The following is a 26,522-nucleotide window of genomic DNA, read 5'->3' as shown; positions in this document are numbered from 1 at the left end:
GTTTGGAATTGTGTTTGGATCATTGAGTAAAATTGTTCAAATATGCGACCAACTGCAGATTTATCTTTCATAATAAATAGTCACGTTAGTTGAGTGTGATCATCAATAAAAGAGACAAACCACCGAGTCCCGGTAAGAGTTGTAACACGGGATGGGCCCCAGATATCGTTGTGAAAGAGTAGAAAGGGTCGGGAAGAGGTGTAACCAACACGTGGAAATGACGTGCTAGTGTGTTTGGCAAGTTGACAAAATTCACATTAAAAAGAACGAACATCTTTATTGATAAATAAATTTGGAAATAGTTTTGTAAGATACATAAAATTTGGATGGCCGAGACGAAAATGTCAAAGCATGATCTCAGAATCTTTATTGACACTTGAATTGAAGACATAATGATGGGTAGACAAATGTCCGCAACGGGGTTGTGGTTGTGAAATACAATTGATGACGTAGAGGCCCGAGCACAACTCAGTATTGTCAATCGTCATCCCCGAGTCCGCATCCTGAAATTCAAAAATAGTAGGGAAAAATTTAGCAATACACCTCAGATCAGTAGTCAACTTTCCAATGGATATTAAATTGCAATTTAAAGAAGGAGCATGAAGCACAAATCGGAGTAGAATGTTTTGGGTGATGCGCATGGAGCCAAAGCCAGTGACTTTGGAGACAAAGCCATTAGTAACGCGGATGGTGGAGTTGTCTTCGCACGACATATAGTCATGACGAAGGGAAAGAAGGGAGACATCGCTAATCATGTGATGAGAAGCACCGAAATCGATGATCCACTAACTGAGGGATCCTTGATTGACTGTGAAGGCATAGTAGAACGTACCCTGATGCGCAAGGAGGCCGGTGATGGGGTCGGGAACAGTCAGATCAGGTGGTTTGCCGATCAGTTTGTGCAGCAAATTTAGTTACTCTTTGTTGAATGGACTTGACGCTGGTGCAGGAAGGTCATCGGCAGCGACGACTCTGTTGGCACAGGGAGCGCCATTAGATGGAGGCTTCCAATCGGTTGGCTTTCCATGAAGCACCCAACACGTGTCTTTCTTATGGTCTGGTTTGCGGTAGTGGTCTCACTAGGGACGACCCTTGCATGATGGGTTGTCGTTGTGTCGAGGAGGAGGAACCCGAACTGCAAGGGCGGAGGCGTCAACAGAGAGATTGGGCAAGGTGGAGGTAGGCGCAAGCATGACTTTATGACGGATTTCTTCGCGGCGAACCTCGGAGAAGGCCTTGCGAATGCTCGGTAGTGGTTTGAAGCCTAATACCAAAAAGCAGACATGATCAACAGAGTTGTTGAGGCTGAGAAGGAATTTGAATATCCTTTTTTGCTCGATGATGTGACGGTATAAGTTGGAGTCCGGAGTGCATGACCAGGCATGAACTTCATACATGTCAACTGCTGCCAGTAATGTGAGAGGGCATTAAAATACCGAGTCACAGATTGATCACCTTGGAGAAGATCGTGAAGGATTGACTCGATCTCAAAGAGCTTGGATTTCGAAGAGCTTGGATGAGCTATCTGAATGAGAGTATGTCTCTCGAGCAGCATCCCAAATACTCATGGTTGTGCCGTAGAGAAGAAAATTTTCGCCGATGTCGTTGGTCATGGAATTGATTAACCACGACATGACCATGTGGTTTTCCGCATTCCGTGTCCGGAATTTTGGGTCATCCTTGGCCGAAGCGACGACATTACCGGTGATATAGTCATCATTGCCTCTGCTGCAGATAAATATCATGACTGATTGGGACCACTGGAGGTAGTTCTGGCCTTTGAGTTTGTGGCTAATGATGAGGAAGGAAGTGTCATCGATTCCGGTTGGAACAGGGACAGATGAGGTGGAGGATATTTCTTGGGAGGAAGATAAAGAAGTCGTCATACCGAAGAAGATTTGTATGACTCTGATACCATGAAAATATATGAGATGACTTGATTTTATTGATGAAAAGAGGGTTATAAATACATATTACAGAACTTACTGGTAAGGAAAAGAATAAAAACAGAATGCAGTAGAAAAGGAAATGAATAATAACAAAATATAAAAGGCAGCTAATCTCTCTAATTTAAGGAGAGAAATAAATTGAGATTCCCAAGATCGCTCATATAATTTATAACCCTCTAAATATAGAGTTATAACAAATATAGAATGTAATCATTAGTATTTTCGAGATCTTTCAACAGTTCTTAAATGAGCCAAACGAGATCAAATACAATAGTTCATGTTAGATTCATTCATAATTTGAGATTAAAATTTTTTTCGTGTTTGACTCGATTCAAACAGGAGGTGATCTATTTTGAAGAGCTCACCTACAGAAGACAAGGAGACCAACTTATCGGATCAGATGCAGCCGCCCAGAGAAAACAAGGCCAAAATCTACCGAGTAATGAAGGTGATCGAATCTGAGCCGTTTGATCATAAATGAAAAAAATATATATTCAAGTCAACCAGTACAAGAAAGTTGAACGAATGCAGCAACCTACCATCCGATGGATCTGGCCTGAGGAAAGATCAAGCTCCTAAATATCATCAATCATCTCACAAACACCCCCGAGGCTCCTTATCAATGTTCAAGAATTAAAAATGCAACAAAGAGTCTCACATACATCCCTCGGGCTCTCCTCATTGAGGAGAGGACTACTTTTCGGTTCACGATCCCTCCACTAGGTAATTTAGCATCGCTCTGCCGAAAGAAGCTCCTTATCAGGGATCAAGAGTCGATAGTCAAATCAAATCAACTGATCTGTAAAGTCTAACCGATCGAATTAGTCCTACGGACCCAAAGCTAATCAAGATCAGCCGACTAGCAACTTTTTTATCTCAGTTTACTAATCAAGCAGAGAGTAGTTAAGCGATAAGCTCATACCATTGAAATACCAAGAATACTCTACACAGCTCTCATCAAAAGCAGGGGCAAGAACTATAATATTATGATATTGTACCATCTCTCCTATAAATAATGAGATCATTTCATGTACAATGAATAGACAACCAATAAAAGCCGGACAAGATTAACACTTCCTCTTCATTACTGTTAACTGCCTCTCTCTCTCTCTCTCTCTCTCTCTCTCTCTCTCTCTCCATCTATTCTATGGGATGTGATTTCAGGATTCAACAACAGGCAGCAAACTTTCCCATATCTGCACATGGAGGAATTTATTGATTTATGGCTGCCAACATTTTATGAACAGGCGACCTGTTGAATAGCTATTAGTATTTTACTTCCTGAATTATATATATATATATATATATATATATATATGTATATGGTTTTCTTAGATGACTGAAGTTTATTAAAATTAATAAAAAATTATGGTGTATTTAAAATCTAAATATATTTAATTTTCTATGGCCATCATAACTAAATAGTTAATCAGATTATTTTGCGCTTTTTTTTTCATAATACCACTCAATTTTTAAGGAAAGAAAAAAAAAAGAAAGAAACCTTAATATGCTGACACGTTAAATTTGCCACTTTTTTTGTATATTTGTTCTAAGAAAAAAACTAGAAATTTGCTCTTTATATAACATCACTTAATACTGAAATTTACTGTGTTTTTTTAATTGAAATATTAACATATATGCCACTCGATTCTGATGTTTTCTTAGATACTTGTATATCTAACACCTAAAATTTATTTTTTTTACTTTCATTTATCATGAAAGGTGTATTTTATTTTTTTTTAAAATTAAAAATAATCAAATTTGGGTGGTATTAACATAAAATGTAAAATTAAGTTTTAGATGTTTACGTACGCAATCTCCTAACACTATCTTGCCTTTTGTCGCATAAATCTTTATTATGATTGTGTTAATCAATTGGACACTGAAAACCCTCAATTTTACTGATCAAGTTTGATGGTGAATTTATTGAGTTTTCGGTCATGTAGAGTAAAGAAGAAGCTGTTAAGTTGGAGCCCCATCCAGCTCACGCCTCCCTGTTCCCGATCGTGGGAAGTCGCGACCTTCCGCGCGAACTGTTCCCACGATCTGTCGTTCGCATCTCCCACCACTCTCTAGCCGTTTGCGCTTCATGTTCGTGATAAAAGGCATCGCACGCACGACTCTTCTTCAGTTTAGAAGTCACGAACTTTTTTGTTCTTTTTCGGACTTTCACTGATTTCCATGGGAGAAAGTGGTAGAAAAATGCAAGCAGTAGTTTCTTGCAATAAAAGTAAGAAGAAAGAAGATCTCATGACTTCTTCTTAAGAAAGAAAATCTCTTGACTTCTTCTTGGTGGCTTGTGACAGAAGATAAATTGGTTTTATTTCTCTTGTAAGTTTATCTTCCTTGGTGTATCTCGATGTAGAGTTTCCTCGCACGCACGACTCTTCTTCAATTTAGAAGTCACAAACTTTTTTGTTCTTCTTCGGACTTTCACTGATTTCCATGGGAGAAAGTGGTAGAAAAATGCAAGCAGTAGTTTCTTGCAATAAAAGTAAGAAGAAAGAAGATCTCATGACTTCTTCTTGGTGGCTTGTGACAGAAGATAAATTGGTTTTATTTCTCTTGTAAGTTTATCTTCCTCGGTGTATCTCGATGTAGAGTTTCTTCAATGTATTTCAGTGTAGAGAGAGAATAAAAGAAGAAGAAGAAGAAGAAGAAGAAGAAGAAGAAGAAAAAGCAACGAAATAAGAGATTCTTCTTGTAAGTCGAGACGATCGACTAGTGTATATTCTTCAAGTAGTAAAATCCCCTGCAACTCCGTAAACGTAAACAATTTGCCGAACCACGTAAATATGTGTGTTCCGCTTTATAACTATTTTCTAGTGTGAATTTTCTCGTACTATTTTTTCACTTCAAAGATTATTCTCTTATTTAATTTCAATATATGTATCACAATAACTGATACATACCCCCCAATAAAAGCTTCATAAAGTGTTCTAAAGTACGGAGAGACTCTAATACGATGCATTTTGTATTATTCTCTTTACATTATTCATGGTGAATGTGTGGTTCTATAGGCTGGTGAGAATTAATTGGTGAACATTCAGTCAACAGAAAAATCTGATGATTGAGAAGGCTTTAATTGTGAAAAATTAATTATTTACATCTTGAAAATGACAACCATGGACGCACACTTACCTAATAGATTAGATTTCACGTGAAGGAATTTTCTCTCAACATTCATTTAACTATTCTATCTGGTAAAAAAAAGACTGCATTTATCTTGGGAGCATAAAATTTATATATTTACCTATATTGCAATAAGTAATAAGTTTAGGGGGGGGGAGGAGATTGATCAACAGTGGGTATTCGGTGCAGTCTGAGAGAACATGGAAGCTTTTATTGAACCAACAACTCATTCATTTATTACATTAAATATCTCCTCCAAAGCTCATATGGGAAAGCCTCAACTTCCTCTTCCCAAATTCTATATAACCATCTTACCATGCACCTTCCATGTTCCCCCAAGGCCTCAACTTCATACTCTCTCTCTCGCTCTCTCTCAGCTGTCTTCTACATTTGAAATGGAGTTGGGTGGAATGGTGGATGCGTTGATAGATAAGAGTATTCTCATCACTGGCTCAACCGGCTTTTTGGCAAAGAGTGAGAATTATTATTTTATTTGCAACTCCTCAACATCTTTTTATATTGTTATGTAAATAATAATTATTATTAGTATATATATATAATTTATATATATTTGCTAAGCTAATGTTGTTTTTGGTGGGAAGTATTTGTGGAGAAGGTGCTGAGAGTTCAGCCGAAGGTGAAGAGGCTTTACCTTCTTGTAAGAGCCAGTGATGCCAAGTCTGCTCAGGAGCGTCTCCAAAACGAGGTTTTGCTAATCTCAAAAAAAATTCTGATGCATTTACATATCTGACATATAAATTTTGATATTTGCATTAACATCACTTTGCCTATGAATCAAAATGTGTGTTTCACTTTCATAAAGTTAATGGTAATGGTACCTTTATGTGATATCAAAAACTTGGCTGGTATGATTCTAAAACTGTAAGACTTTTAAAGTGTTAGATTTGTAAATAAATTAGATTTGTGTGGTATCTATGTAAATGTCCCGAATAAATTTGTAGTGAAATTAATAGAGAGAGACAGTCACAATGAGTACGAGAGGAAAATAAAGTTTGCATTTAATATGTCTGACAAAAGTCTTAGGAGTTGTACATTATTTTACTCATGTTAAGAGATTTGACATATAAAATGGAAATGTGCCTAATTATATCCAGCGCTTTAGCACTCTGCTTTGTCATTAAATCAGTCTCTCAAAAGTTAAAGAGTTTGGCAGAAGTATTCGAGAAAGAAACAATTCATTAAGAAAGAGTAGTTACAACACTTAAATGCTTATGATCATTGGATGGATCCAAATGAGGGGGATGGACCATATTTATAGTCCCCTCCAAGCCTAAGAGTTTATTCTAGAATAGTAAATTTTCTAGATAATTCTACACCATTCTTTCATATGTACATAGCCTTATATCCTTCTAATGTTATTCTTGAGTTTTTTAAGGATCTTTTCTTTCTAACGCTCTAGAATGTGGTGGAGTCTTATAGAGTCATTCGGGTTGCACTCTTCCATTCGGTCTTTCTAGAATCTTTCCTCCTATGGTTGTTCTGTAAACATTTATTGATTGAGATGGCACAGTGTAACAGTAGGGTCAATTAAAACTATTTTGGACATTTTTAATTTTTTAAAAGCTTTATTGTTTGGTGAAAATGCTTCAATATTTTGTATTTAATATTTGATGTTAAAATATCACATTAATGTTAAATGATTGAACATATAAGTTTGTATATTTATGTACTATATGATTAGTAAATAATAGTTACACGGTAAGAAAATAGAGCATAAAGGGAATAAAATATGCTCAATTTTTAAAGATCAGATTTTAAAATGTACAAAATTTATTAAAAAATATTTACATAAAATAAATAAATAAATATCAATAAAATGACATAATTTTCTTATACATATGCATTTAATCTTTGCATAAATTTAATATTTTATAAATATTTACAAATTTATTTATATTTAAAATATTAATATAATTAGTTCATAATTTATTAGGAAGAAAAACTGTATATTATACAAACCATTAATTATGTTTTATTTTTTATTTTTTTGTAAATTTAGGTGATAGAAAAGGAATTATTTGATATTCTGAGAAAAGAGCATGGGAAGGAATTCAATTCATTTATGGCAGAGAAGGTCTGTGCAGTTCCAGGAGACATTATTCATCACAATTTGGGAATAGAAGACATAAATATGAGAGAACTATTGTGGAAGAATGTCAACATGGTCATCCATGTAGCTGCCACAACCAATTTTTATGTCAGGTAATTAAACTAATTACCATTTTAATTACATTTTAGGGGGCATCTACATATATATATTGCACAATTCTTATCCATTTATATAAACATGCATCCCAATCAAATCCTTAACATTTATATTAATGCTCTTTTTAAAATGTTATTGTTATTATTGCACTCTATGATTTGCATACAATATCTGTTGAACATTCATTCTGTCTTTCAAATTTTAAAAAGCATTTGATATGTGAAATTGTTAATTTTGCAGGTATGATATTGCTTTGGATATTAATGTTTTAGGCGCAAAACACACCATGAATTTTGCAAAAAAGTGCAGCAAACTTGAGGTTTTTCTCCATGTTTCGACTGGTAAATACACATCTATCACATCACTTCAAGAATGATTACATTATGAAAATATTTTATTGCAACGATTTCAGCATATGTAACTGGAGAAAAGGAGGGAGTGCTGTTAGAGAAGGCTTTCAGCATGGGGGAAGCACTCAAAGGCAATATGTATTTAGACATTGAATCCGAGTTAGAACTGGTCGAAAGACGAAAGAAAGAACTCCGATCTGGCAACACGACTATGGGAGCCGAGAAAATGGCCATGAAAGAGCTCGGCATTGAAAGGTTTGAAATATAAATATACATTTAATTGGGAGTAACAAAATATTATTTATCGGTCATATTAACTCTTTTCATATAATGATGTAATTACAAATATTTTTTTATATATATATTTGATTGAAGAGCTCGACATTATGGGTGGCCAAATACGTATGTGTTCACAAAAGCAATGGGTGAGATGATGGTTGGGAAGCTAAGAGGGAACATGCCCCTTGTTATAGCTCGCCCAACAATTATAACTAGTACATGGAAGGAGCCATTTCCCGGTTGGATTGAAGGAAATAGGTAAAGACAAACAAACCATAATTTGCATTAAATTATAATTTGGTATATATGTAATATTGCAATTTTTTTTAACTAAATTTAAGATCATATATGATTTGTCTTTTACAATAATAATTGCAGAACAATTGACAACATAATAGTCGGTTATGCAAAAGGGACACTTCCTTGCTTTGTTGCAGATATTAATTCTCGAATGGATGTGGTGAGTCCTATTTGCTGTCTATATATATTTTTTATCTTAATTTTTAAAATTACCACATGCTAAAGTAAGTAAATTTACATATGTACCGCACAATTCTTATGAATTTTTATCTTAATGGCTTGTCTTAATCGAAAGTGCCCTCCTCCTATCGGGAGAGGTAATTAACCATAGTGACTTGCACTTATGGGAACCTCAAATCCCATATCAAAAAGTCCTCGCAAAATGAAGGTGAAATCTCTGTGTAGTGTCTTATCTACAATCCAATTTGTCTTCTGAAAATTGGACCCTTCAATGTTCGCTTAAAACAAAATACAAAGAGCTCACGGGGAGTTGTTGTTAATTTTTAGAGCCCACAATATGAATATAAGCACTAAAGCTTAGGCGTTGAGAATTGTGTGATATGTTTGTTATTACTCTATTGAAGGAGAAAATATTACCTCCCGAATACTAGACATCAGGAGGATTCATGACACGTATAATAATGAAAAACATGCTTAATCATATTATGGAACGAGAACAACTTCGTCTTTTAGCCCTGAATTAAAGCTAATTATAAGTGATTAAGTATTGGTTTTTATTAAATCAAATTACATTAACCTTTTAGTCAAATTTTATTATCATTTAGCTTCTCTTTTGAAAAATTATGATTAATGTTTCTATAAATAAAAGCCATTTTTAATTCATATGGCTATGTAACCATATGTTAAAAATGCAATAGTTAACAATCCATATATAAGTCTAAACAGTGGCATTATGTTCATAATTTTATCAGAAACTATAAATATAAATCAATATAATTATGAAATAATCTCCCTATTATGAAATGATCTCCTTATTTCAAATTCTCACTCAAACATCAAAATTCATGCCCTTATTATTCATTTTATCAAATTCTCAATGGTTTGAGGATGGCATGCGTAAATGCATCGTTTCGATACCTCAAAAAAATTCCTGGGTCCATGCTTGATTTGTAAATATCAATGTTCCAGGTGCTCTGTATTTCATCATCCCTAAATTTACAAGGCTTTAATATCGATGAAATTAAGTTGAAAATACTAATTATGGCTAAATAATTATGTAAAATTGCAGATTCCTGGGGATATGGTTGCAAATGCTATGATAGCAATGGTTGTTGCACATTCAAACAAGCAAGGAGAATTCATCTATCATATAAGCTCATCTGTAAGAAATCCCGTCAATTACTCAATTTTAGAGCAATGTGGGTACCGTTATTTTTCAAAAAACCCACAAATTGGAAAGAATGGCAAAGAAATCCGCCTAAGAAAACTTCCCATCTTCAAAAAATTGGCCTTCTTTCGAATATTCTTGTTCCTTCGATATTGGCTGCCATTGGAGGTCTGTCTTCTTCTTTACCCTTTTTCAGTCCCATCGTTAATTATTATATATATACCCTCGCAATAAACTTTATTTTATTTTTGCTTCCAGATGCTGCGTTTGGTAAATATCATATTTTGTTGCATGTTCTTAAAAAAATACAACGAGCTCAGCAGAAAGTACAAATTCTTGATGTTTCTCATTGATCTCTACATACCTTATTGCTTCTTCAAGGGATGGTATGTCCATTTTATTTGTTTTTATAAATCCTATATATATATATATATATACACATTTTAAAAAGTAATGGTTAGAGGCTATTATACACGCCTCCAACCACCCCAAATGTGTCTAATAATTCAAACGCCATCTCCTTAAGGCCAATCATGTCAGAGAGGATTCGAACCCCCAACCTGAGGGGTCTTATATCTTGGATGTCAACCAACAGGCGGGGTACGCGGCACACACACACACGCCCACACGCTCACCACACACACACACACAGAGTAAAGTGCCAAAATAGTCGCATGGAGTTTTTAGTTCCAGAGTTTATAGAAGTGAAATAGCACTTCCCGATTATTTTTAAATTGAGCTCTAATAGTCCTTCATTATGACTATTTCAACCCCTATTTAAAGATTTTGGGATGCTATGTTGACACTTTTATAAACTCTGATTCTAACAATTAGGTCTCATGCAAATAATTGGAGGCTATTTCGACACCATATATATGTATATCTAACATTATATTGTTTAAATGAGATGATAACTTTGGTGCAGTTTTGATGATTTTAACTTGGAGAGACTGAGAATGGCGACAAAGAAGCATGCCGAAAATCAAATATTTTATTTTGATCCGGAGAAAATAGATTGGGATGAGTATTTTTACAGCATTCACATTCCAGGTGTGATCAAGTATGCCTGCAACTGAAGCTCCGTGAAGATTCAGCAGAAAATTTATTAATATTATTATGGTGAGGGGAAATTATTTATTCAGTCATACGCTTGATCATTAGAGTAATTTACAAAATGGTTTGATTTATAAAACCGTTTGGTTAATACTGTTCGTTAAAGAATAAGGAGGGTGCTTTTGTAATATTTATATGTTTTGCATGCAAATGTACGTGTTGCATGGAGAGATTAAGCATTCAAAGCAAGGTATTGTTTCTCTAATTATTCTACTAATCACACTAATTAATATTTTCAGTACTTTGGATTGAAGCTCTTATTGCTCTTCTTTGGATTGGACTGATCCTTACTTACAAAGCTTAGAAAGTAAAAATAGACTAATAAATATAGATTTTTTATGCCTGCATTTCAAAGGAGCTTCAAAATTAAAGCTAAGAGAGGATTAATCATACGTTACCCCTTAATCTCCACTTAATTAGTGTGTAGTATAAATATTGATCATTCTAATATTTTGGAGAAAAAAACTATGCTTTAAACTTCATCTTCTCTGAGAAGATTCCAAAGTGTTCGTCCAAAAGAAAAATTAGCTAGTTGATTCCTCTACTTTTGGTGATCTCTCTTTTCAATTTATATGAAATTTGTTTGTGATTTTTTATCATACAATTCACAATCATTTTGTACTTATATTATATATATTAGTTTTATAGTTGTTTATGATAGTTGTATTGTTTAGTGATCACCACTAAACTAGTTGTAGAAGACTTTGGAAGATGGCATTCATTATGTTGCTTAGTATTTTGGTTAAATGAATGTTTATGCTTATAATAAAGGTGGGGCGTCCTTCCCATGCATATTAATGAAGAATGTGTGATGGTTTCTTACTCGCACCAGGTGCTCCGAAGCACAGGCGGCTCACGCAAGTATATGTGACATATTAGTAGCAACGGGGTTGGAGTGGTTGTCGATTCCACAAGGATCGAGATGAATTCTAATTGTAAAAGTATTAACTTATTAATGTTGTGCATAGTCTAAAATGTTGATTTTATTAAAGTCCTATATGAAAGTCTAAAGTTATCAACAAAGAAAGAGAAAAATTATTCAATTATTAAAGTTCTCCCTTTGAATGATTCAATAAGTCAATTTATGTCAAAATTTATCAAATATACACAACAAACAAGAGCTATTCTCTTCCTTACCCCCTTCCGGTGGAATAAAAAAGTATTGCTAAGAATCAGATTAGTTCCCTAATTCCAATTTTTTAACATATTCATCACTAACTTCCATTAAGTTTGCATTAATTTAGTAGATATATCTCTATTCCACTAAATTAATGTAATTAACTTAATTGGTTTCATTATCACCTCTTTTGAGATTTATAACTCAACAAATATTAGTATCACACTTAGTCAAAATGAAATGTAAATTAAGTACGATAACTTAATCATCATCCAACAATAGTAAACACAAAATCATAAATAAAACTTCGCATACATCTTTCCTATTTCCCCATCCCAAGGAAGAGAGAGAGAATTGCTCACTAAACATGCTTGAACGCTCCAACATGATCACTTGATTAAAAGAGAAATTAAAGTACAAAAGTCTCAAAAAAAAAAAAAAAAGAGTTCAAATTTGCAAAATAAGAAATCCATAACTTACCTCCTAAATCGTTGCCAACATGCGATATTAATAAATAACTCAACTCCATAGAGAAATTCATCTCCTAAACCCTTGTTACAAAATGCATATGTTATAATATGCAAATAAGATTGTTAATATGTGCATACTGTGAATTAAAGCTGCTATAACATCAAATGTCTTAGAATTTATACAAACACGTTGACTCATATTTGACCTATCTATTTCATTTATAGGAGAGGTAGAATGATATAACTATAAAGAAATGAGAGAGTTTCATTTATATACATCTTACTATGATCAATAAAAGGAGATGTTACATCTAACAAGTTTAAAATAGTATGAGAGATTCTTAAATGCGGACCCGTAACATGAAAAATGACTCAAGTTAGATCCCTTTGATCTTTAGTGTAGTCATACTAGCGTTGATCTTGATGTGTTGACTCACATTGCTCGTTGGGATCTACTCAGTCAGCATTGCTCTTTAATGTATCGTGACCAAGGATTTTAAATTGTAGATATTAGTTGAAATATTTCCCCCCCTCTTGTTTTCTTCCACATTGAGCTATTTAATTATTGCCATGAACAATGATATAAGATTCCACATTTGCATTTAAAATTATAGGCTTATTAAATTTTAGGTAAATTATTATATTATGAATTTACATCTTTTGCATCATTATTTTATAAGTTATTAAAAAAGCACTCCAAACATTGCTATTTTCAAATCTATCAACATCCTAGTAAGAGAGGGAGGTAGGTGAGCGGTAGGTGAGCAGTAGATAAGATGTGGTAGGTGAGCGGTATCACATTACAAAAGTGTCCTTTTACCTTAGTTCAATAATTAGGGGTCAAAATAACACTGATGAATAAAACACTCAAAAAAAAATACTGTAATATTTTTTATGACTTCAGTATTATGCTTGAATTTGAATCAAATATAAGAGCAAGTGAGCAACATTAATAAATAATTATTTTTATGATTTATTATAAGAATAAAAAGGGAATCCTCTTGAAAATAAAATGATATGTTTATATCAAAAAGCTGTTTGCACAGATCTTACAAAGATCTAACAATTCAATAAAAAAATGATGCGATGGAGGTAGATCCACTACAAAGAGATCTTGAGGCCCATCTAACCAGTCGAACCGAAGCCAAATCAACTAGGCCAAATCCCAACATGCCAAAAGGCTAAACAAGAAGTTGGGTGAGTAATTTAAGTGTAGTGTTTGAGCCATCCATTGTAGGAAAAGCTAACTTGATGCAATAGTCCGTCCTTTAGTGGAGGTGCCCAATTGATGAGCCAATTTAACAAATTTTCTCTGACAACCCAAGAAAGAATCAAAGACTCGTTACCGAGGATTGAAGATAGTCAACTAGGCTGAATCAGCTAATCAAACACTACTGACTAAACTCAACCGATTGAGCTGACATAGTTGAGCAAAATCAATTAAGCTTGGAAGGCCGAATCAGAAAGCAACCAGACGACAAAATAATGCTTGTAAGATGATAGAAATATCCCAGTACTGACCTTCTCTAAATGGGTGTAAAAATGTGAAATCATTATTGTACTACTTTTTCTATAATTAAAAGAAGCATTTTATGAAAAATTAACATTATTCATCAATATTTATCTCTCTCCCTTTTTCTTCATTTACATTCTATTTCTTGGATGTGGTTCAAGAACAATCTCTAAGTCAATAGTACCAAAGATAGAGATTTACCTGAATAATAAGTATTATTAAATTCTTATGTATTTAAATATCTAACAGCTAAACTTTACTTTTCACATTTGCACTACTCAAATCATTCATATCTAACTAAAAATATTATTTTTTTTTAAATTAAAAAAATATTTTTCATTTAAATTAAGGTTGAAATAATCTTCATAGGACACTATTAGAAATTAATTTTAAAATAATCAGAAATTATTTGATCATTTTTATAAATTCTAAATTAAAATGATCCCATGTAAATAGAAACAGTCGTGATTATTTTATCATTTTACTATATATATATGTAATTTTGAAATTGACTTGCAATGTAATGCGCAAGAATTGCGTGGTTTGTATGTAAATCGGTATCGCACGGACCGAGGCTGGAAACACACTCGGGCTCCCTCCATCTCTCTCGGAAATGGCCTTCTCCGCCTCCTGCTCGTTCGGATGCCCATCCCCACAACGCTCAGTCTCCATAAAGAGCCCTGCAGCGGCAACCTGCTGCACTTCATCTCTCCACATCGCGCGATTTCAGCTTCAAATTTACCCCCGTTTTCCACCCTTACCGGCATTCTCCTTGTGTCGCCAGCGAAGGCAGCGCGCCAGCGTGACCGTGGGGGCGGAGGAGGAAGCCAAAGGTTCTTTCCCTCTTCAGCGAGGGAAAACTGCTGTCGGCGGTGGAGAGTACAAGGTTCTTCTTCATCATCCATTTTCGTTCTGGCAATTACCGTTTTAATATTGCATTCTTTTAGTGAATTGATGTGATAAATTGAGCTTGAGAGCGATTAAGCATTTATCATTACAACATGGGGATGTGTAAGATTAGTGCAGAAGCTGTGCTTCAAATAATTTTTTCTTTTTTTTTTTCTATCTCCAATTTAGAAGGAGAAATCAGGGATCTAATAGCTGAAAAAAATGAACAATTTCAGAGCCTTTGGATGCCTCTGTTTCCCTCATAAGTATATCTTGATGATTGGTATATAACACATCAGTCCTCTAGAACGACCCTATAGTTTAAGCAGCAGTCCACTGATACAAATGATCTTGAACCAGATTACTAGAGCCAAATGATCCTAAATTAAGAAAAGCAAATACTTTTAGGGCCTGTCGCTTAACAATCTTAGTAAATCCAGATTTACTAAATCCTGCCAACAACAGTATTTAGTCCATCCGGTCGTTGAGACAAAACTGAGAAGAAAGTGGATTTGTTAAATCCAGGCTTTAAAATTTGCCTTTTTTTTATTTCTATCAGGCTTATTTAAGTTAAATCTTAAATCCCTTACCTGACAGCCCTTGAGAGCCGTTATGATATACTACTAGAACTTAACGGTCCTACATTTTAAAACATTTGACTGCCAACTTGTCCAGTTAATTAGGACCTTTGAAGTTGTTGCAAAGCTCTTGAGTTCAATTTTCGCTTATAATAAACTCTGCATAATAATAATACTGATAACAGCAACAACAACAACAACTGTATTAATAAAAATAAGGTCATTTACGTACATACCGCTCAATTCCCATGCATCTACATATCTAACACCTAAACTTTATTTATTACATTTATACAAACCTAATCTTTTATACCACATAAAAAAATATCTCTATTATAGTTTTTAAAAAGTTAAATACACCTTTTTGTGCATAGATAAGGTTGTAGATATGTAAGAATTGAAGTTTAGGTGTTAGATATGCAAATCAATATGAATTAAGTCGTATGTATGTAAATCTTCCAAATAATAATAATAATAAGGAGCACATTCAATTCTAGTGGGTTTGTGTCTTATAGAACACAATATCAGAATTTTGGGCACTCTAGTGCACACCATCTTTACATTTATAAATGTTGATGTGAATGGAAATATATACCTGTTTGACTTTATAGTATATCTTGAATAAATCTTATTTTAAACTGTCAAACTTTTTTGTTTTCTTTAGGTTACTTTGTTCTTATATCCTTGCCATTTGATGTACTCCTACATATATATATATTATTTGATTAATTTCAGATTATTTGATTAATTTCAGATAAATATAGTATATTTCATTTTCACGCATGCACCACTTTGTTAAATTTAAGATGAGGACACACAGACAAGAAATCATTCTAATATATCTATTTAGATAAATTTCATTCTCATCTCCGGGGTATGAGATCTTTATTTATTTTTTCTATTTTTTTCGTGTACTCGTTTATATATTGTGTCAAGCCCCATTTTCTGTTATATAGGAATGCCATCTTTATTAATCAAATGTTCAGAAAGTGTTAATTAATCTGGATGGATCATTAGAAGAGGAATCTTAGTTTTCTTAGGAGAATCAAACGCTTTCCATAAGTGTTGAAGCAAAGATGGAGCATTTAAGTATGTGGAACGAGCACATATTGAATTTTATTAATGTTTCATCATCAGTTAGACATGGACTTTGATCAAAGCTCGACTATATCGTCTTTCTATGACAAGTTATAGTTTTATGATCTTCTATAAAAATGCTATATTGCACTTAAGTTGTAGGAACACAGTCTCACATTTTTCGCTCATTCATTATTGTAGTATTGGGCATTTACATACACTAGCACACAATTCTTATGTTACTTGTCATAGACCTTAACTTTTATATTTACACACATTGGATCAAATCCTTAATATCACATAAAAAAATAGCATTATTACTATTTTTAAAATCCACCGTTTCATGCATATGTTTCAAGCGCCAAAGTGCTTTGTATGTAAATATGAAGGTTTCGGTGTGAGATATGTAAATACATGAGAATTTTGTGCTACGTATGTAAATTTTCTTTTAATATTTTATGTAGAGATAATGTGAACTTATGCAAATAAATAGGAGCTCATGGATGGTTCTGGAGTATGTGATCCCCTCTGTTCGGTTGATGAAGTAAGCTCGCAGGATTTCAAAGCTAATTACCAGCCCAAGCCTGATCTACTAAAAGCTCTTACCATTCTTATATTGGCTCTGGCAGGGGCCACTGCTATTAATCATTCCTGGGTGGCTGCAAATCAGGTGGGGTTTAACCCTATTAACCTTTTTTTTTTAAATAAAATGCTCTTTATTAGCCCTTTTGCCAAATCAGAGAGAATTTCTATTTGGGGGCTTATTTAAAGGGGATTCTTTGTTTTTCTTCAAAAGGAGTGCGCTACATTTCTTTTGCAAGAGTATTAGAAATTTAGGTGTTTGGTTGGATGAATTCCAAATGCAGTGTAAAGTTATAATGTATTTAGAATTCATTTTTTTCCTTCATTTTCAACATCTGTAGAATTTGTTGGATCTGTGTGAATTCTAAATACACCATTTTGCATAAAGTTTTGCTAGCCTCCATTGATGCCGGCCAACTCCCGTCCTCTAGCCTGCCACCGGTTGCCATTGCCACCTTGCCGCTGCGGCCTGTCCCCATTGGCTATATATTTTATATAGATTTTATTTTCTTCAAACGAAACAAGAAAATATGAAATCTTTATTTATTTTACATTGTACCAAACAACTTCAAGGTATTATAAGTACAATACATTATTTTTACACTGAATTTCTGTTTCAGCAAACCAAAGGGGCCCAAAGTCTTGTAACCTTGGCCATGCAATATATTTGAAGTCATCCATTTCTATGTAAAATTTCTTTTACCATAAATATTTTCTGATGGAAATCTTATGATACAGGATACTGCCATGGCTTTGGCGTTTGTGCTAGGTTATGCAGGCATAATTTTTGAAGAATCTTTAGCATTCAACAAAAGTGGAGTAGGATTATTGATGGCTGTGTGCTTGTGGGTTATCAGAAGTATTGGGGTACATTTCATACACTCTTTTTTTGAATTTTATAGTTATAGTTCATATAACTAAATACTTTTATTTATATGAATCATATCTTATTTCTGCAAATTTTCATTCTTGCAAGGCAAGTTCTCTTTCATAGACAAAATTATAATTATGAATTATGATATTACAATTTTTCATTGATTATTTAATTAAATTTTATAATTGGTGAATATTTGCTTCAACTTTTAGGCATTTAACTTAATCTTACATAAAGCTCTAAATAAAATTGCACTTTTAATATTTCTTACAAACATCAGATTTCATTGAATGAAAATTTCTATCCATGATTACGCTTCCACTAATTTTTCTTCACGAGATTTGCTCCTTTCTCTTTCCTCACGTAAAATTCTAACCAAAATTTCATAAAAAATTTAACAAATATACCTTGGGTTTCTAATTGAGTTTATAAAAGGAACCCAAAATAATTTTATTTTAGGCTTTCAATTGATTCAAAATGAGGTAAAGAAGAAAATAAATGTTCACGCTTCAAATCCTTCATTCTGGAGACACTTCCTGCTCCCTTTACATGTGGCTTCTCTAAATCTCTCAATCTCTTTCACTTTGCTTTCTCTCACTCTCCCTCGGTGGGTTCTTTCTCACTCTCTTTTTTTCTTGTCTCTCACTGTCCCCTTCTTGCTCTCTGCAGTTTTTAACTCCTTCCCCCTTCCGTCTCTCTTACCCCCCCTCGGACTAACCTTGATTCAAATTTGACAAAATATGTATCAGAATGGTTTCCATTAAAATCTAATATTATGGAAAGATTCACTTTATGTTACATAAGCTAAACTATTCTGAGTTATTATGCCATTTGTTTAACAACAGCTGAGTCAGGATTTCAGCTCTTTTATAATGATTGATTTAAACCAACCTCCTGTTCTTGTTGTTAGTTTGATATAATGTCATGGGGCATTTATACACATACCACCCAATTCTTATTTATTTACATATTTAACGCCTAAACTTTACTTTTTTACCTTTCTACCACCCAAATATTTCATATAAAAAATACTACTATTTTAACTTTTAAATAGTGAAATACATTTTTTTTTTTTTTTTTGCGAAGGTATGTTGGCTTATATGTAAACATTGAAGTTTAGGTGTTAGATATGTAAATACATCGAATTAAAGTGGCATGTATGCAAATCTTCCTAAGTTTTTTGCAGTTTCTTTATGATATCCATTGCGATGCAGGCTCCTTCAACAGATATTGCTATTACTGAATTGACAAGAGCAACTGCTGAAGTGAGTGAAATTGTATTTTTCTTGCTTGGTGCAATGACTATAGTGGAAATTATTGATGCACATCAAGGTTTTAAGTTGGTTACTGACAACATTGCAACACGAAATCCTCGAATCTTGCTTTGGGTGGTGGGTACTTACTCTATTAATACTACGTTTTCTTAGCATTATTTACTTTTTAGAATTTTCATAAATGATGAATATATATATATATATATATATATTTATATAATTCAATTTTTCTTTATTGGACTTAGATTTTGGGTTTTAAACTTTTCCAGATAATTATTTTATTGACTAACCAAAGTCTTAGGTTACCACAATTTCTTAAAATTTTAATTTTGGTTATGATAGTATTAGCATGGAAATGATGAGAATGTGAATTTTGAAATTCATTAAGAGCTCTCCCTGATTGGAATATGCTGCAAACTCTGCTTTTGGAATATGCTGCAAACTGCATCTTTAGACTTGTAGGATTTACTAGCCGTTTATGAATAGAAAACGGCTTGTAAACGTTATATTTGGTAAGAAGTTTGAGCTGCACAGTAATGAAAATTTTTTGTCATTGTCTTCAACTTTGTTTTCGAAGAAATATAGCTATATTTGTTTGCCATTAACAGCTGCAGATTTCTTTTGTCTTGCTTTTTTGTATTGCTTAGTCGTAGCTTTCCAGTAATATTTATAAGTTGGGAGCAAGAAAGGTACCTTGTTAACAAAGTGATATCATGATCAATATGTTGTCAAAGTTTTGAGAAAAATAGGTTGAATTTTGAATAGGCTCGATTCCTTTTCCCTTTGTTTTCATTCCACTAAATAATAATCCTACAATCTATTTTAGGTACAAAATGAAGTGCATCATCTATTTTAAGTAACTTAATAATAGATATTCCTAATCTAAACATTCCACTAAAAGGGAATAAAATCATAATAAAGACATTAGAAATAATTTAAATACGGAAGCTCTTAATTTAGCTGCCTGATTTCTGTCTTTTCTGATTGACATCCTCCCTCAAATTGATGTTGACTGATCAAGAAACATCAATTTGCCAACAAGAAACTGATAACATTGTCAGGACAAAAAATCCTCAAACAGTGACTGTCGAAGCCGAAAGTGCTGAAGCCTGAGAGTGCCGAAGCCTGAGAGGGTCAAATCTGAAGTGTCGAAGCCCTAGAGTGTCTAAGCCAGAGAGTGCCGAAGCCCGAAAGTACCGAAGCCAAGAGTGTCGAAGCCGAGATTGTCGAAGCCGTCAGTCTAGAAAGGAGTGTTGAAGCCTTCAATCCTTGAGTGCGACAAAGAAGCTGAAGTCGAAATGGACGAAGCAGTCGAAGATGCAACAGAAGTAGCGATGACTAGCAAAGGAGATCTGACGAAATAATAAGACGACGAGTAGAAGAGCAAGAATCAAGACAAATAAATAGTTCCTCCCTTCCCATCCCTTCCCGTCCTGCAAGAAGGCCGGCGGGAAGGGAGTCTTGACGGTACTCCAACAATTATCAGTGGTTAAGGCAAAAATTTGGCTCTGATACCATGTCAAAGTTTTGAGAAAAATAGGTTGAATTCTGAATAGGCACGATTCCTTTTCCCTTTGCTTTCATTCTATTAAATAATAATCTTACAATATATTTTTGGTACAAAATAAAATGCATAATCTATTTTAGGTAACTTAATAATATATATTTTTAATCTAAACATTCAGCTAAAAGGGAAATAAATCATAATAAATACATTGAAAATAATTTAAATAAGGAAGCTCTTAATTATAGAGAACTCCTAATTTAGCTGTCTGATTTCCGTCTTTCCTGATTGACATATGTTACCCTAAACCGAACTAAGATTTTTCAGAGCCATATGTCAAGAGTTTGATTCAAAATTGGGCATTTATTATACCATTGTTTTTGTAAATAAATGGATTCTAATAGATGCAAAGCTGTATTATTATTAATATTATAATGACTTGCTCAGTTATCTGTAACTAAAATTAGTCAATTTGCTGATAGTCTTCTTTTTTAACTATGTATTATTCTAAAATTATTCTTAATTAGTAAATGAAGTTCACCCTTTTTTACATGGATTTTCATATGCATCTATCATTTTTCTTAAGCCTGCAACTTCAATGCTTAGTACTTGTACGGTTTTTGGTTCTGCTAAACAGAATTTTGCGCTATGTTTTTAGAGAAATCTGAATTTGCATTTTTTATACATGTATTTGGTACATTTTCCAGGTAGGTTTTGTTACTTTCTTCCTTAGTTCTGTTCTTGACAATCTAACCTCAACAATTGTTATGGTCTCTCTTTTGCGGAAATTAGTTCCTCCGTCGGAATATAGAAGGTATAGAATTCTCTTTTGCGTAATTTTTTTAATTTCTATCACTGAATTAGCTGAATTCAATTTAATTGGATTGATTGTACCATTCAGATCTCTATTGTAAATATATTTCTGATTTCACTTTAAGTTACAGAAAATTTGATTCTTTGCAATGCTTATTTTTTTCTTTTTACATGTTCTAGGGTACTCTCTATCTGTTTTTCTTCATCAACTTTCAATGAAGAAGAAGAGATGCATTTTTTTTGTTCTGGATAATCCCAAATTTAATTGGTGTACTATCAAAATGGTCCAGCCCTCATGTTCTCGTCATCTATTTCTTATTTTCATTTGCAGGAAATTTGACATTTCTCAGACTGTTTAAATACATATAAAGAGAGAGACAGGGGGGAGAGAGATAGAGAGAGAGAGGGAGAGAGAGAGAGAGAGAGGTGGGCCTTGAAAAAATGTTTCCTTAACTGACATGTTTGGGCGAGGCTGAATTTTCTTTATATGAGACAATTGAAAGAATGATAAATCATTACCCAATGATTTTATCTTTTCACAAGGATTTTATTTTATTTTTATTCAAAAGTTTTCTATGAATGCAAGCCTCTATTATCTAATTACCTCTTTGATAAGGGTGACAAATTTTAGATTAGGGCTGACTTTTTTTTTATTCAAAAGTTTTCTATGAATGCAACTCTCTATTATCTAATTACCTCTTTGATAAGGGTGATAAATTTAGATTAGGGCTTACTTTTTTTTCTCTCGTAGTTTGGTTGCAGCAAAAGTCCTCTTGGTTCAGGAGAATGGATGATCCATTTTGATTTGGAGGACTAATAATTTATTCAATCATGATCCCATTGCTCAGTCGTTCTCGGCAGCTTATGAGCCTTAATCTATTTAATTTCTAGAGGTAGTCAGCCCAACCGACTTAAATATCTTTGTTGCAATCAAGGGTTGCTTCGCTTAAAGGTACTTCATAAACTTAGGGTTGAAACTAATTAAATGGTCAAGTGCAAGCCAATTCCGACTAACAGAGGACTTTGTGTCCTATTAGATGTCTGAGATAAAATCAAAATTTTAGATGAATGACATTGGTAAATATATAGATTTTGGCTTAGAGGAATCACCACATTCAAGTTTACCACCTATTTAGTGTGCGCGTCTCATTCCTATGAGCATAGAATTTCAGCCATAATGTTTGATAGCATTGATAATTTGATATGATATTGATTGTTGTATGAGCCTAGGTTGGATTTGAATTTAGTATCCTCATGAAGCTAATTATGGAGGGCATAGTTTGTTGTGAACAAAAATAGATTTTCTTTTTTTTATGCATGTTTAATGTTTTGTAGATTTTTATGGATTTTATTTTTTAAGAACTTTTTTCTATATTTTTGGGTCATATTTTCTATCTTTTGAATTGTTATTTATGGTAGACATTTTTATGGATGCTTTTTTAATATTAAAAAAAAGGAAAAATATGTCTTATTTATTTTTTTTAGAAAAATAAGCCTGAAAGTTCATTATAGATAAGAATATCATTGGTATACTTATATTCGTATTATATAGGAAGAACATTATCTTTCAATGTAAAAAAATAAACGAGTGGCTATTTTCTTTTTGTGTTTTTAAATGTTAACAATTATTTCAATGTAAAATTAAGGCGTTGGCAGAGGCGGGCGGTGGCCGGGGGCAGGCTGTTGGGTGTGAATTTGAAAATCGGTCAAATCGGACAAATTTCAATACAAAGAAAATGAACAAATGAAATACATTGTTATTTTACATTAAATTTCAAATTATTCCAAAAAAACAATTGAATTTGTAAATTTCCTATACTAGGAATGTAATGCATTGATAATGCTGCTGTCCAATTAGCTCTAATTTGACACTTTTATATACTCTTGGGCTAAAATGACCGACTGCAAACAATCAACGGACAATTTTGACATTTTTCTCTTTTAAAGATCATATACTGAAGGACCGATTAATCAATAGCTGTGCTCCGATTGGTATCCTTAACTGATTGTCATATTTTTGCTATATTTGGTTAGCTAATAGTTCCCTCTGGTTGTGCCATCACCAGTTTTCATATTTCTAAATGGCAATAAGGGCTCCTTTTCATTTATTTTTCTTGTGCTTCCTTAGCTATTATGTTTCTTTAGTAAAACTCGGATGTGCTTTGCCTTCTGCTGGCAAAGTTAACACTTACCATTACAGACGTAAAAAGATGATTATCTCTTGGGGCATTTACATACATACCACCCAATTCTTGTGTATTTACATATCTAACACCTAAACTTTAGTTTTTACCTTTCCTTTCTACTTTAGTTTTTACCTTTCTACGACCCTAATCTTTCATATTACATAAAGAAATGCCACTATTTTAACTTTTAAAAGGGGAAATACATATTTTCATGCAAGATAAGGTTGTATATATGTGAAAATTGATGTTCAGGTGTTAGATGTGTGAATACACAGGAATTAAGTGTTATGTATGTAAATCTTCCTAATTTCTTACCAAGGTTTTTTTTAACTTCAAAACAAGTCTCATTCATGGCTTTACTTGGTAGAATTTTAGGAGCTGTTGTTGTGATAGCAGCAAATGCTGGAGGTTCCTGGACACCGATTGGTGATGTCACAACAACCATGCTTTGGATTCATGGACAGATATCTTCTTTAGCAACAATAAAGGTACACTAATGGTTCTATTTTTTCTTTCTAAACTTAATCTCTAGCTTGCGCATTATTTGATTCTGAAGACTTTTAAAACTTTCATGATAGTCCTTGTTCGGAAAGTCAGTTTAGATAGGCACTCTATTCTATTTGATATTCTTCATTTTTATTTAGTTATTTGTGGTATACTTTTCACGTTCGTAGATTTGAACATGTATTTTTGGGTTGTTCTATTAATATTTTCTAGCAGTAAAGTACCAAAAATTCTATTAAAATGTCAAATTAGTCGCCGTATCATTTTAATTTTAGCTTCCTTTAAAAGAGTCTATGGACTTAGTTGATATTTTTATACTCCAGGACTAATATGACCCCTGACAGACTGGAGACCATTTTGACATTTTGTTTCATTTTTGTGATATCCCCATAGTCAGTATTGTTTATTTCCCAGTTAAAATACATTCAGTCATTGGTTAATCAAATAATTCGCTGCTTTGTTTCAGGCCCTGTTTATTCCGTCTGCTGTATCATTAGCTGTGCCATTAGCACTGTTGTGTCTCACAAGGTGAGTAATCAGTGACTGTTTTCGAAGTTGAGAGATTCGAAGGAACATCCATGGCAGCAAGCTTAATTATCTTCCTCTTGTTGGCTAGCGAAGTTAATGATGCAAGTGGGCAACATTCTACTGCACTGGGGTTGGAAAAAATGGCTCCAAGAGGACAGCTTATTTTTGCAGTAGGAGTGGGGGCTTTACTCTTCGTTCCTGTGTTCAAAGCTGTAACTGGGCTTCCACCTTTCATGGGTGCTCTTCTTGGTCTGGGAGTTCTATGGATCTTGACTGATGCAATTCACTATGGGGATGATGAAAGGCAGAAGTTGAAGGTGCCACAGGCTTTATCACGCATCGATACACAAGGAGTTCTGTTTTTCTTGGGAATACTCTTGTCCGTGAGCAGGTAGGTATCTTTTTGGAAGATTTACATACATACCACTCAATTCTTTTGTATTTACATATCTAAAAAGTTCAATTTTTACGTACAAACTACCTATCCTATGCATGAAAAGGTATTTTCACTTTTTAGAAGTTAAAATAATGATATTTTTTATGTGATATGAAAGATTTGTGTGGCATAAATGTAAAAAGTAAAGTTTTGGTGTTAGATATGTAAATACATATCAGGTTGTATGTTTCTAAATGCCCCTATTTTATTTTTTTTTTATCTTCAAATGTAAATTTCATAATGTTAAATTTTTGCAGGTATTAATTGATATCTACAGTTAATTGATTCAAAAAAGTTATTATGGTTAATGTTATTTTGACCCCCAATTATTGAACTAAGGTAAAATGACATTTTTGTAATGTGGTACCGCTCACCTACCACATCCCACCTACCGCCCACCTACCTCCCACCTACCTCCCACCTACCACTCTCTTACTTCTATAAATAGAGAGGGTGGGAGGCTTAGGAGAGCAAGGGAGAAGAGATCTTAAGCTACCACAAAGGAGGAGAGAATAGCTAGAGAGCTTGAGAGACAGAGAACATCTTAAGACCTTGTATCAAGGTGTCGCTTGAGACGGGGGCCATAGAGGGAAGATGAGGGCTCATCTCTATGTATAAGCTATGTATTCTCCAGTTCTTTTGTCTTAGTGAACTATTTGATCGATTCCCTCTTGTGGATGTAGATTCAGTTGGATCTAACCACGTAAACAATCTGTGTTTGTTTGTGTTCTTTGCGTTTCATTTCTATGTCATGAAGTACATATCTCACAACAATTGGTGTCGTCTGTGGGAAGATCCATACTTCTTGGCTAAAAGTGTCCGCGTAAAGGTGTTCGCAGTCAGCGAAGAAGAAGAGGAGTTCGGCATTCACGAACAGAGGAGCAAGCGGATCGCGTCGCAGACAGCCAAATCTCGACATATTCGGTGAGCAGTGGAAGCTTTGATCGACTGGATTTGCACCGTAGGTTGTGCGGTTCGGCGAGACGGAGGAGGAACAGTTCGCGAGTAAGGGCCGAAATTATTTGCGACAGGGCTGCCAGCAGAGGATTTCAGAGCAGGAGTTTGGTCTTGCGAGCAGCTCGGCCAGAGGGAAAAGGTGGAGATCGCGCAGAGAAGGGTTCGGGGAGTTCCCTGTTTTGGAGTTCGCGAAACAGGAGGACCTGAGCAGTTTGGCGAGGCACGACGGCTCTGGAGAGGCAGTTATTCTCGTGCGAGAGGCAGAGAAGGAATTCCTGATTTGTTCTGTTGGACGCAGAGGAGTGCCTGCGGGAAGGAGGCGCGAGCACAGAACATGAAGTTTTCTCCGGTGAACAGGTGTGATCTCTGCCAGAAGGGATCAGAGCTCTCCATTCGGTTGGCGAAGGCAGTGGAGTTCACGGGTCGAAAGTAAGAAATTTGGTGAGAATTTCTTGGACAGCAAGGCGTTAAAAGGCAGGTTTAGGCTGAAAACTTTTGGTTGCTATACAATAGTACAACATTT

General features: G+C 34.0%; 2 protein-coding genes across 3 annotated transcripts in view; both read left to right on the top strand.

Moving 5' to 3' along the window:
• Window positions 1–5,397: 5,397 nt before the first annotated feature.
• Window positions 5,398–10,930, top strand: LOC110026231 (alcohol-forming fatty acyl-CoA reductase-like). The gene is made up of 10 exons (XM_020727101.1): window positions 5,398–5,555; window positions 5,684–5,787; window positions 7,102–7,304; window positions 7,549–7,649; window positions 7,721–7,913; window positions 8,034–8,195; window positions 8,316–8,397; window positions 9,487–9,753; window positions 9,844–9,971; window positions 10,511–10,930. Exons 1-10 carry the CDS (start codon window positions 5,477–5,479, stop codon window positions 10,659–10,661), a joined length of 1,470 nt encoding a protein of 489 aa, XP_020582760.1. The 5' UTR covers window positions 5,398–5,476; the 3' UTR covers window positions 10,662–10,930.
• A 3,401-nt stretch (window positions 10,931–14,331) lies between these two features.
• The window catches only part of LOC110026263 (sodium/proton antiporter 2-like), an 18,716-nt gene continuing 6,525 nt past the window's right edge, over window positions 14,332–26,522 (top strand). For both annotated transcript variants that reach the window (XM_020727140.1, XM_020727139.1), the window contains exons 1-8: window positions 14,332–14,684; window positions 16,835–17,011; window positions 17,662–17,790; window positions 19,012–19,188; window positions 21,283–21,389; window positions 23,942–24,062; window positions 24,545–24,606; window positions 24,695–24,997. In XM_020727140.1, coding sequence (XP_020582799.1) covers window positions 14,412–14,684; window positions 16,835–17,011; window positions 17,662–17,790; window positions 19,012–19,188; window positions 21,283–21,389; window positions 23,942–24,062; window positions 24,545–24,606; window positions 24,695–24,997 — 1,349 coding nt within the window. In that variant the 5' untranslated portion in view covers window positions 14,332–14,411. The remainder of the gene's footprint in view (window positions 14,685–16,834; window positions 17,012–17,661; window positions 17,791–19,011; window positions 19,189–21,282; window positions 21,390–23,941; window positions 24,063–24,544; window positions 24,607–24,694; window positions 24,998–26,522) is intronic.

The sequence above is a fragment of the Phalaenopsis equestris genome, unplaced genomic scaffold (genome assembly GCF_001263595.1).
Source record: "Phalaenopsis equestris unplaced genomic scaffold, ASM126359v1 Scaffold000359, whole genome shotgun sequence".
Classification (NCBI taxonomy): Eukaryota; Viridiplantae; Streptophyta; class Magnoliopsida; order Asparagales; family Orchidaceae; genus Phalaenopsis; species Phalaenopsis equestris.
This window is presented reverse-complemented; position numbering and strand designations above follow the sequence as displayed.

Coding starts and splice junctions, on each gene's coding strand:
- LOC110026231 (XM_020727101.1), top strand. CDS start 5,477: ATGGAGTTGGGTGGAATGGTGGATGCGTTGATAGATAAGAGTATTCTC. Junction 7,914..8,033: donor AAAGAGCTCGGCATTGAAAG/GTTTGAAATATA, acceptor ATTTGATTGAAG/AGCTCGACATTATGGGTGGC. Junction 8,196..8,315: donor GGTTGGATTGAAGGAAATAG/GTAAAGACAAAC, acceptor TAATAATTGCAG/AACAATTGACAACATAATAG.